Source organism: Fukomys damarensis, unplaced genomic scaffold (assembly GCF_012274545.1).
Source record: "Fukomys damarensis isolate Sample0158 unplaced genomic scaffold, DMR_v1.0_HiC HiC_scaffold_26, whole genome shotgun sequence".
In the NCBI taxonomy this organism is placed as follows: domain Eukaryota; kingdom Metazoa; phylum Chordata; class Mammalia; order Rodentia; family Bathyergidae; genus Fukomys; species Fukomys damarensis.
Genome location: NW_022900938.1, coordinates 484965 through 496754, shown reverse-complemented (window position 1 = coordinate 496754; position 11790 = coordinate 484965). Strand labels below are relative to the sequence as shown.

The 11790-nt window shown below is 40.3% G+C and overlaps 2 protein-coding genes across 5 annotated transcripts in view; one reads left to right on the top strand and one right to left on the bottom strand.

Moving 5' to 3' along the window:
* Positions 1-447, bottom strand: part of Fam126b (family with sequence similarity 126 member B) — a 54645-nt gene extending 54198 nt beyond the window's left edge. The window contains exon 1 of one of the 2 annotated variants that reach the window (XM_010617545.2): positions 145-447. The gene's annotated coding sequence lies outside the window, so the exon portion shown is untranslated. The remainder of the gene's footprint in view (positions 1-144) is intronic. The other variant, XM_010617548.2, reaches the window with a different exon arrangement.
* Positions 448-480: 33 nt separating this feature from the next.
* Ndufb3 (NADH:ubiquinone oxidoreductase subunit B3) lies at positions 481-11324 on the top strand. 3 transcript variants are annotated; one of them, XM_010617551.3, is made up of 4 exons: positions 481-590; positions 6151-6230; positions 7455-7602; positions 11037-11324. In XM_010617551.3, exons 3-4 carry the CDS (start codon positions 7457-7459, stop codon positions 11191-11193), a joined length of 303 nt encoding a protein of 100 aa, XP_010615853.1. In that variant the 5' UTR covers positions 481-590; positions 6151-6230; positions 7455-7456; the 3' UTR covers positions 11194-11324. The 3 variants fall into 3 exon arrangements, with proteins under 3 accessions (XP_010615853.1, XP_010615852.1, XP_010615851.1); XM_010617550.2 differs by lacking the exon at positions 6151-6230; XM_010617549.2 differs by lacking the exons at positions 481-590; positions 6151-6230 and adding an exon at positions 4894-4930.
* Positions 11325-11790: the final 466 nt, after the last annotated feature.

The window sequence follows — 11790 nt, the reverse complement described above, 5'->3', positions numbered from 1 at the left end:
GGCTACGCGGGTCCGTGACTGCCGGCGGGCGGTTCCAGCCTCCCTGGCCCACACTCGCCAGTTGCCCTCGACCCTGCCTGCAGCCAGAGAGGAAAGCCCCGTCATCGAGCACTTCGCGTCCCCAAAGCCGGCACTGCCACCTACCAGTCCCCGCCGCCTCCGGATTCCGACCGCCACCGCCTCCCGCGACAGCCTACCACCCGCAGCGCAACATCCGGGCTTCTCGTTGGAGGAGCCCGGCTTGCAACAACAGCCATGTTCATTGGCTGCAGCTTCCCTTCGGCCCTCCCCTAGGTGTAGGGTCTAAGGACTCCGTCTCCAACCAGGAAAACACGTCTTCTTCGTCTTGCTGTCCTCCGCAGCGACTCTTATGTCAGTGAGATTTTGGGCTCTCATACGTAGGAAAAATATGTGCTCCCAGTCTCCCTCGAGTTATCGCCACCTGTTCCAGAATCTGAGCCAGAACCGGAACGCTAAATGTCGCCGCCGTTTTCCTAACGTAAGAAATGCGAAGTACCAACTTCCGCTTCCGGTTGGCTCCGGCTGGAAGGTTGAATACTGAATGTCCTGAGAGGTCAGAGTGCTGTCAGGTAAATCAGGGCGTTGGGGGAGACCTCTGAATTAAGAACTAGCGCTGGAGTCTTGTGGGAAATGCTACACGGGAGGGACTAGGTGGAGAAGGATGAGGTAGAGGCAGTTTAAGAGGGGAGGAGATGGCGGAGCTAGCGGACGGAGAGAGCTCTGAGGTCCAGTCAGGACCCGGGACGTGGGGAGCGGTGAGGGGAGGACGCTTCGGGAGTCGTAGGCCAAGTCCAGTGCTTTCCCGCCTCTGCCTCCCGCAGCCTCCTTGTCCCGAGCTCTTTGGGCTTATATTGAAATCGAATAAAGGCAGACTAGCTCCTCAGCCGAAATATCTAAATAGAAGTAAGTGTATGTAATGTAGGTAAGGTTTATTCCTGGTATATATATTTACTTTACAAAGGTAAAATAAAAAGGGCAAAAACATCTATTAATAGCACTTAACCTAGGACCAGGGAGTAGACCTAAAAGTGACAATACTTCACTTCTTTTTTAAATTTTCTCTTTAGCACTCTACCACAGAGCTACCTCCCTAGACCTTTTTATTTTTGAAATAGTTTCGCTTTTTTTGCCCAGGCTGACCTTGAACTTGACGATCTTCCTGCCTCATCCTGAGTAGCTGAGATAACGGGGTGTGCCACCGCGCCTCGCTCTCACATTCATTAATAGTTGCAGTTTTTTAACATGAGGGAAATTTGGGAAATATACATGAAAGTCTTTGGTAAACTGTGGAATTACGAGTAGTGGAAGTAGCGTCAGTGACTTCTATCCTTCTTAGAGAGAGCACACCAGCACATTTCTGGTGCCAGAGCCTGTCCCCATTAGTAGAAGCTCATCTCCACCAAACTTAACAGATTCACTTCAGACAGGTAGATAGCTTTTAAATTTTTCATGATCACATATTCTTTGTGGAAACTACTTTCCTTGCTGTCCTTATTTGAGCTGCTCCAAAAGTGAAACATTCATGTTGACCTTTCAGCACATTATAAGCCACTTTTTCTAATGTTATTTTTTAAACTGCCCGGCTAGCTCAGTCGGTAGAACATGAGACTCTTATTTTTATATTTTTTATTTTTTATTGTCACATGTAACATGTATGTACACCACAGGAGTGTATAAGACAAAAGTACCTTTTGAAGAATTATAATTAAGCAAATATTCACTTTTTAGGTGAGGAAATAAAACATTGCTAGTAATTTAGAATGCACATTATTAACAGGGGTGTACCCCTCCAAGGGGTGAACATTGGCTGAGGGTGGGAGGGAATACAATGACTTGTGTCTCTCCAAAAGACAACAGTACATAAACAGATACACAGTATATCTTTGGTTTTGGAATTTCATTGGGAAGGGGGAACATGGATAGGAAACAAACACATATAAAATGGCTTCTTAGAGACACAATTAAAAATGGAAAGCACTGCTATGGAAGCCCCCCTTACTCCTGTGATTCCCTGTCCTGACTTGTGACAAGCATTCACTTTTACTTTCATTTTTCCACCCATGATGAATTCCTAGAAAGTGAATTGTTAAGCATTTCAACTTATATAAATGGGATCAATGTGCATTTTTTCTGACCCTTTCTCATATTTGTGAGATTCATTCATACTTTTGTATGTGACTTTTTGCAGTACAATAATCTGTAGTGCGGCTATACTGCAGTCTTTTCTCGTGTTGGATTTCATTACTTACAGTTTAGAGCTAGCAAACAGTTTGGCTGCAAAGATTTTAAAAATGGGCAGGGTGGCTGGGCATGGTGGTGCACACCTGTATCCCAGCACGCGGGAGGCTGAGGCTGGAGGATTGCTGTGAGTTCGAGACTAGCCTGGGCTTCATAGTGAGTTCCAGGTTGAAAAACCAAAAAAAAAAAAAAAAAAAAAAAAAATTAAAAGGGTGGGGTAGGGTGTGGGGCCCAGTGGTAGAGCATGTGCTTAACTTGTGTGAGGCCCTGGGCTCAATCCCCAGCACACACACACACACACACACACACACACACTCAGAACTTTCTGAAACATATCCCTTATACATGCAAGAGTTTCTCTAAAGTAGTGCTGTGTGGAAACATGTGGCGGTGCCTATAATACAAGCACTCAGGAGACTGAGCCAGAAGGGTTGCTACAAGTTCTAGACCAGTTTGGGCTACATATTGAGTTTAAGACCAACCTAAACTACACAATGAGACCGTGCCTCAAAAAAAAAAAAAAAAAAATAAAAAAGTGCTGTCCAATAGAAATACAATACAAGCCATAATTGTAATACTAAATTTTCTAATAGGCTTATTTAAAAAGTTAAAAAAAGAGATAAAACTTTTTTTTTTTTTTGGTACCAGGGATCCAACTCGTGTCCCTGAGCGTGCAAGACAGACAGCAGAACCCCTGAATTAAATACCCAGCCCTTTTTGTTTTGGTTTTGATTTTGGTACTGGGGATTGAACTCAGGACCTTCCTCTTTCAAGGCAGGAGTGGCACCACCGAGTTAAATCCCCTGCCCCAAAACCAACTTTTTAATAGTATACTTTATCTAACCCAACATATTCAAAATTTAGCAAGATGTAATCAATATTGTTATTAATGAAATATTTTAATTTTATACTGTTTTCAAAATTGAAATACTTTACAGAATATCTGTATGCTGTTTTCATAAATACAGACACTTGATCTGCATTGATATTTTGTAATATTTCCAGTTGAGAAAGTAGATATGTATACCAAAATTGTTCCAAGCATACTTTATTATTTCCTAATAACTGATTTGTGACAGGTTTTGAATTTTAAATGAATTAAAGTAAAATAATTCCCAGGCCTCCAGATGCACTTGTCATGTGTGACTGGCTGCAGCTGGGCCAGTACAAATAGAAAGTGCCCAGGATGGGCAGAGGATGTAGCTCAGTGTAGTGCACCTGCCTCATAAGCCCAAGGTCCTGAGTTTGATCTCCAGTAACAAACAAGAAAAGTGTGCCCAGGAATGGGGTTGCTGGCCTCAGGTCTACAGATGGCCAAAGTTTCTAGGTCCTGTCTGTGTTTGAGAATGAATGTGGTCAGTAGCATTCTCACCATTGGGTGTGAAGTGGAATGTGCTTCTCAGTTCCCTTAATCTCACAGGATGGATTTTATCCTCATTATATGAAGAAACTGAAGTTTAGAACAATTAAGTGATTTGCCTGGGATTTTATAGTAACTAATGGTGCAAAATAGGAGAATTCCAGGGGGTATAAAAATGATCAAGATGTGATATGTATATGTACTAATTTTCCCAAGATGAATGTAATTATTATGCATTGCAAACATTACTCATGAAAAAAGGAAAAAAAAGAATTCCAAACTCTTCCTTCAAATGATTGAGATGCCATTGATTTGTGGCTATTCTGAAATAGAAATAATTTTTTTAAAGAAAATGAAAGGTCCCTAGAAATAGTGTTCTTCAGCTTTTTATTCTTTTTTTTTTTAACTTTTTATTCTTTAGGAAATTCCTGTAAATTCTGAACTATTGTAATAACAGAACACATTAATTTTTTTGAGAACACATTAACTTTATTAAGAAAACGTTTGTATAGGAGAAATGTGGGTATGTGTACTTTCATATTTTATTTCAAAGATTTATATTCTAAATTACTAAAAATCTTGAGATAATAGTTTATCTTTAAAATAGCCTTCATACTTTAGTTGTGCTTCACCTTTTTTTTTTTTCTTTTCTTTTCTTTTTAAAAGACAGGATCTTGGGCTGGGGTTTGGCTCAGTAGTTCTGCCCCTGCCTTGCAAGTACAAGGACCTGAGTTCGATCCCCGGTACCAAAAAAAAAAAAAAAAGACAGGATCTTGCTGTGCAGTTCAGGTGGGCCTTGAATTCACTAGGTAGCCCAGGCTGGCCCTGAGTTCATGGCAATCCTCCTACCTCAGCCTCTTGAGTGCTAGGGTTACAGGCATGTGCCACCACACGTGGCTTCATCTTTTATTTTCTTTGGTACGGGGAATCGAACTCAGAAACTTGTGTTTGGGAGGCAGGCATAGTGCCACTGAACTAAATCCCTGGCCCTTTCATCTTTTATTTTCAAAAACAAATTTTATGAAAAGTTTTACTTTTGTACACTCTTTCAAATACATTGTTATGCAGTTAGTACTAATATTCTAGAATTGATATTTGTCAAAATAATGGTTTGTCTTGTAATTTCTATAAACTTCTTTTTTTTCCCCCCTGAGGTACTAGGGATTGACACCAGAGCTTTTGCACTGAGCTACATCTCAGACCCTTATTTTATTTTACTTTATTTTTTATTCTGAGACAGTACTATTGCTAAATTGCCCAGGCTGGGCTGGAATTTGTGGTCCTCCTGCTCCTACTGTGCTAAGATTATAGGTATGTACCACCGTAACTGGCTCTATAAACATTTTTTAAATGAAACTTTCTATGTGTTTGTGTGTGGGTATAGGTGTGTGGGTGTATGTCCTGGGAATTGAACTAACTCAGGCCCTTGCACTTGCCAGGCAGGCATGGTGCCACTGAACTACATCCCTAGTCCCTGAAACATTGTTTTAAAACATAATTTTTTGAAAACATGTTAGGAAGAAGGTAAAGCACTATCATTCTAAGTAAAAGCTCCTAATAGCCTTTTAAAAGTATTGCTGGGCGTGATGGTGCACGCCTGTGATCCCAGCACTTGGGAGGTTGGGAGGCTGAGGCAGGAGGATTGCTGCAAGTTCAAGACCAGCCTGGACTACACAATGAGTTCCAGAGCAGTCTGCACTACATAGTGAGACCCTGTCTCAAAAAAACAAAACAAAACAAAAAAGTATTAATGTATTGAATCTCGAGTCATTCTGAAATATGAAGCTATAATTCTTCCCTTTATAATATTTTTAAAATAATTTATGTTTACTTATAAGATGAAGTCTGACCTTGCCTAGTTTGGCTTTGAACTCTTGGCCTAACCAATGTCTTCCTGTCTCAGCCTTCTCTGACTAGCTGGGACTACAAGCATGTGCCTCCATGCCTGACTTTTCTTTATATTATAGTAGATTTAATGTTTTATTCAGATGTGAGTGTTGTAGTTTTAACTTGTGCTTGGTGAGTACTGATTTTCATTCTCTCTTAAATACGAAAATCATCGACAATGTTTTGTAAGTTTTAATGTTTATAAATATTGTTGGTTAATTTGTCAGAATCACTGTTCAGTTTTTTTCCTCATATCTTGGAATGATTGTTTAATGGAATAAGCAATTCATATAATGTGTCTTCTTTAGTGTACGCTAATAATTACCTCTGTCTTCTGAAGTGTGGCATAAGAAATCCTGTGTTATTATTGGGCTCATAGTTATAAATGCAAACATGATGTTGTAATTATTTGGTTTGGTTTTTATTTCTGGAGAGCATTCATTATAGAATTGCTACTGCTGAAGTTTATTTGTATGTTATCTAAAAAATAACCGTAGTTAAACTGAAATCTTTGTAAAACCACTGAGGACATATTTTATTTAAGAAAACAAACTTACTGATGAAAACAGGGTCCTAAACTCTCAGTTCAGGATTAGTAAACTGTAGCTGTGGGCTAAACCCAGCCTACTCCCTATTTTCTTAAGGCTCTTGAGCTAAGAATGGTTTTTACAGATGAAGATTTGCAGTCATTTTGAAAATAAGGAATGCTGACTTTGAGATTCAGGTAAGCAAAATGCTATCCCCAAATAAGGAAAAAAATTTTTTTCACCATTAAATCTATATTACAAAAAATTATACTCAGTTGTTATTTATTATATTTTTATTTTATCAGTAAAATATGTAGGAATTTATATATTCAGTTTTTATCTCTTGCTCACAAGAGTTTAAAAGACAGCTCATTAGCTGGGCGTGGTGTTGCACACCTGTAATCCCATCACTCAGGAGCCTGAGGCAGGAGGATCACTGCAAAGTTGAGGCTAGCCTGGTGAGGCCCTGTCTCAAGAAATCAAAACAAAACAGAACAAAAAAGAGTTTAGGGGATTGTTTTATTTAAAAGCACTAGTAGTGTGTTTAAGAATCATTTGAAGAAAGCAGGTAACAAAGCAATAGGTACAACGTTTTTTATATGTGTCCTTATGCAAAAGGACTAAACAGAGGCAAGGATTGCTTAGAAGTTAGGAACTGCACCTAGGGATTTAGCTCAGTGGTTCTACCGCCTGCCTCGCAAGTGCGAGGAGCTGAGTTCGGTCCCCAGTACCAAGAAAACAAAAAAGAAGTTAGGAACTGCAGATTTAAATCCCAGGGGTACCGTTTCTTACTCTTGTTACCTTCTAGAAGTTACTTTTTTTTTTTTTTTTTTTTTTGGTACTGGGGATCAAACTCAGGACCTTGTGTTTGCAAAGCAAGCAGCCGGACCACTGAGCTAAATCCCTGGCCCTAAAAGTTACTTCTTAAGAGTCTCATTATCTCTATCTATAAAGTGGGTTTTTGTAAATTACACCATGTTTGCAGTACATAGTGATTACTTTTATTGTGGAGAGTTGCCACACGTATAATGCATCTTTTAAGAGTGGGGATATTTAAATGTACACTCAGAGCTCTTCTGGAAGGAGTGAAGTTGGTACTTGTGAAGCACAGTGCCCCAGAATATAGGGCTCTGAGTAAGTGCTGCTGCTGCCTTTATAATGAAGAAAAGCGCCATATAGGAGGTGGCTGTCATTGAGTGGCAGGATTACTGATTGTTTTTAATATGTTATGTATGTATATTTTCTAATTGAACATACATTATGTAGTAAGATGTTTTATAAAATATCAACTCAGAATTTTTAACTTTTTTAAAAGCATTATTTCATTTAAGACATAAACAGTTAAAAAAAAAAGACAGTGAATTTGGCTTTCAGGTATCTGCAGTCAATGTGTTTCTCATCTATGTTGTTTTTTCCTGTAGACATGGCCCCAGGGCATGGGCATGTACAGGAACATGGTCACAGCAAGCTGGAGCTACCTGATTACAGACAATGGAGAATCGAGGGGACCCCATTAGAAACTATCCAGAAGAAGCTGGCTGCACAGGGACTCAGGGATCCATGGGGCCGGTAAGATGAGCTAAGTGATGTAGGTAGAATTTATTATACCTGTGTGTTCTTTGTTTTTGTTTTTGTTCTTGCAGTACTGGATATTGAACCTAGGGTCTTCTTGCTGAGCTACATCCCTAACGTGTGTGTGTGTGTGTGTGTGTGTGTGTATTACCAGGGATGAAACTCAGGACCTTGCACTTGCAAGGCAAGCACAATGCCACTGAGCTGAATCCCCAGCCCAGTAATTTGTGAGGGTCTGGAGATCATCAGTGAGAGGAAGTGGATTTATTTATTTATTTATTTATTTATTTTATTTTGGTACCAGGGATTGGTACCTTGTGCTTGTGAGGCAGGCAGTAGCACCACTGAGTTAAATCCCCAGCCCTGTAATTTTGAGACAACATCCCACTAAGTTGCACTAAGTTACCCAGGCTGAGTTTAAACTTGCAGTCCTCTTGCCTCAGCCCCCTAGAGTGCTGGGATTATAGATGTGCATCTCTGTATGTCCTTTCTTAATACATTCTCCTTAACGAATCATAGAAAATGACCCTTTTTTTTTTTGTATCAGGGATTGAACTCAGTACCTCGTGCTTGAGAGGCAGGCAGCAGGACCACTGAGCTAAATCCCCAGCCGAGAAAATGACATAACGTAAAGTTTTAAATCAGCTTTATTAGGCTGAGGATTTAGCTCAGTGGTGCCACAAGCACCAGGTCCTAAGTTCAATCCCCGTAACAAAAACAAAAAAAAGGAACTAGAACATAAGTCAGCTTTATTGAAGTATCATTTACATATAGAAAAATTGATCCATTTAAAAATTTTACCATTGTTATTCCATTAGTTTTGATAAATACACAGTTAGGTAAGTGCCACCAAAATATAATGCAGAATATTTCTATCATCCAGAAAATGTTCTCTTTCACCCATTTTTGTTGTTGTTTCTGTTTTTGTTTTTTTGAGGTGGCATCTTGCTAAGTAGCCCAGGCTGGCCTTGAACTCAGGCAGTTCTGCCTGAGTGCTGGGATTACAGGTGTGCACCACCACACCCAGTTCTTTACTTTTTTAATGCTGTGTGATCTTCAGCAGTCCAGCTCCTGGCTGCCTTTGTTCTGCTTTTGTCTCTAAAATGTTTGCAGTCAGAATCATAGAATGTAGTATTTTTCTGTGGTCTCTTTCTGTTATCATGATGCTTGTGTCTGTGGTTCTCCTTTTCACGGCCGCCTTATTTTATACCCGCTGTGTGGACAGGCCCACCAGACTGTTGGCCACTGATGGTCAGTGATGGTTTGGGCTTTTCTAGCTTTGGCTGTTAGGATGAAGTTGTTACAACCATTTAAGCACAGATCTATACACTTTCCTTTCTCTTAGGGAAACACTTAAATATAGGATTTCTGGACTATATAATAAATGTATGATTATCTTTTATAAAATGCTGCAAAGTTTTCCAGCCTGACTACCATTTTCCATTCCCATCAGCAATATGATAGTTTCTGTTGCTTAATGTCCTCATCTGTACTGAAGAAAAATAAAAACTACAGGGCTGGGGGTCTGGGAATTTAGCTCAGTGGTGCCACCCACTGCCTTGCAAATGCAAGGTCCCAAGTTCAATCTGCAGTACCAAAAAAAAAACCCAACCCTAAAAATTACAAATTTTATAGACTGACTCTATCCCACAACCTTGCTAAATTCACATTGTAGCTCTAGTTTTTCTGTAGATTGCCTAGAATTTTCATCATAAATAATCATTTTCTCTGCAAAGACAGTATTCCTCCTTACTTTCAATCTGTTTTGTTTTTTTTTCGGTTTTTATTTTTGTAGCAGGGTCTTGCTGTGTAGTTCAGGCTAGTCTTGAGCTCACTGTGTAGCCTGGGCTAGCCTCAACCCTCAGCATTCCTTCCTCAACCTCCAAGTGCTGGGATTACAGGTGTTTATCACCATGCCCAGCTGTCTGTAACCTTATTTTTCTTGCATTGGTTACACAGGTTAACACTGCTATATGATATTAAGTTAAATTGTGAAAGTATCGCTTCTCTGTCTTTTGGCTAAGATCAAGTGTAAAAAAACGAAAGCCTTGTTCCTAGCTGAGGGGAAGCACCCAGCCTGTTTCCACCATATAAGTGTGTATGTTTTAGGATTTGTGTAGATGACATTCAAGATGAAGAGTTTCTCTGCTATTCCTAGGTTAATGAGCGTTTTCTTCATTTGGTTTTTTTTTTTTTTTTTTTTTTTTTTTTTTTTTTTTTTTTTTTGGTACCGGCGATCGAACTCAGGTCCTTGTGCTTGTGAGGCAGGCGCCGGAACCACTGAGCTAAATCCTTGGCATTGGTTTTGTTTCATTTTGTTCTGTTTTGCTTTGTTGAGACAGCCTTGCTGTGTTGCCCAGGATGACCCTGAACAACTGAGCTTAAATGATCTTCCTTCCTCAGCATCCTGAATATCTTGGGCCTTTAGGTGCTTGCCACTTTCCCCAGCTCTTGTTTTTTATTGTTAATGATTGTTGAATTTCATTACATGCTCTTCATCTACTAAAATGCTCACATAGTTTTTCCTTTTTATTCTGTTCATATGTTGATTTTCAAACATTAAACTAATCTTGCATTCCTGGGGTTAGCCCTACTTCATTATAATGCATCATCTTTTTTATTGCTGGATTCAGTATTCTAAATATTTGTAAAGAATATTTGCATCTATGTTCATGAGGGATATTACTCTGTCATCTTTTTCCTGACACCATTATCTGTGGGAGGAGACTTTTTTTTTTTTTTTTTTTTTGAGACAGGGTCTCATTGTCCTGGAACTTACTATGTAGCCCAGGCTGGTCTCCAACTTGCAAGCAATCCTCCTTCCTCAGCCTCCCAAGTGCTGGGATTACAGGCGTGCACCACCACACCTGGCTGGGAGGAAACTTTTACCTTCAGCTCTCTAACTTCTGTTTACTTCTTTGTTGAGGGCACTTAGAATTATTACCGAAGCAGGAAATCGTTCTTCTGAAGGAAAGCTGTGATACTCTTCCTAGTAATAATGGTAACAAATGTTATGCTATCCTATGCCAGAATAGGTGAGGTTAGTGTGTTTCACCTTTCTAATCTTGAGAGACAGACACTGACGTGGTAGAGCTGAAGAGGACACAGACCCCAGCAGCCTCAGGCTGTGTCTCTAAACTCCACAGAGGTGAATGCAGGTGAATCCCAGCCTCCAAAGCTCCTCCCTCTATGGGGGCACACCAATACACTATGCATTTGAAAACTGGGACTGAGAAACATGGTCAGTGTGAAACTTCTCTGTGAAACTTGGTCGCATACTCTTAATTATCCTGAACCACAGATTCTTATGTGCTACTTGGATGATCTTATGTGATGTAATATTTGAGTCTATTAGACGAAAGTTAGATGTACTGAAAGGTTGTACCCTAATTATGTGTGATTGTAAGCTTTCCTGTTTTTTTTCCTTCTAGCAATGAAGCTTGGAGATACATGGGTGGCTTTGCAAACAACGTTTCCTTTGCTGGTGCACTCCTGAAAGGGTTCAAGTGGGGATTTGCGGCATTTGTGGTGGCTGTTGGGGCTGAATATTACCTGGAGTCCCTGGATAAGGAGAAGAAGCATCACTGAGGAGGGTACCCGGAAGTATCCTAGTGACTTCTTAACTTGTGAAAGTAAGGTTTCTCCGCTGTAGCCGAGTTATCTGTGTGTGTCCCTTAGAGAATGCTGGTTAGCGCAAATAAAGAAAACACATGCCAGTCTGTTTTGAAATTCTTTTAAGTAAAAAGCACCTCTCAGGCCATATCTGAAGGAAGGCTCAGGCAGGTACCAGACACACTGTGTCTGCATGAGCAGCCCCAGCAGCATCATGGGCCCAGCTGGCAACGTCTGCGTCCTGGCCAGCACCAGGAAGGGTGGCCCTGTACACAGATCTGAGGGACCTGGTTTCCATGCAGGAACACTTCTGTCCGGTTTTGGTCCACACATCCATGGGTCACGTTCACTTTTCTTGCAATTTTTTCTAGTCTTGCCTTAGTCCGTAATGTACCCATATCATGAAAACTTGTCCTTCTTTGAGGCAGGGTCTGTCTGTGTAGTTCAGGGTGGTCTTGAACTCACTCTGTAGTCCAGGCTGGCCTCAAACTCACAGTAATCCTTTTGCCTCAGCCTACCAAGTGTTGGAATTACACGCCCAGTTCTTTATTTCTAACAGTGAGTAAGATATTC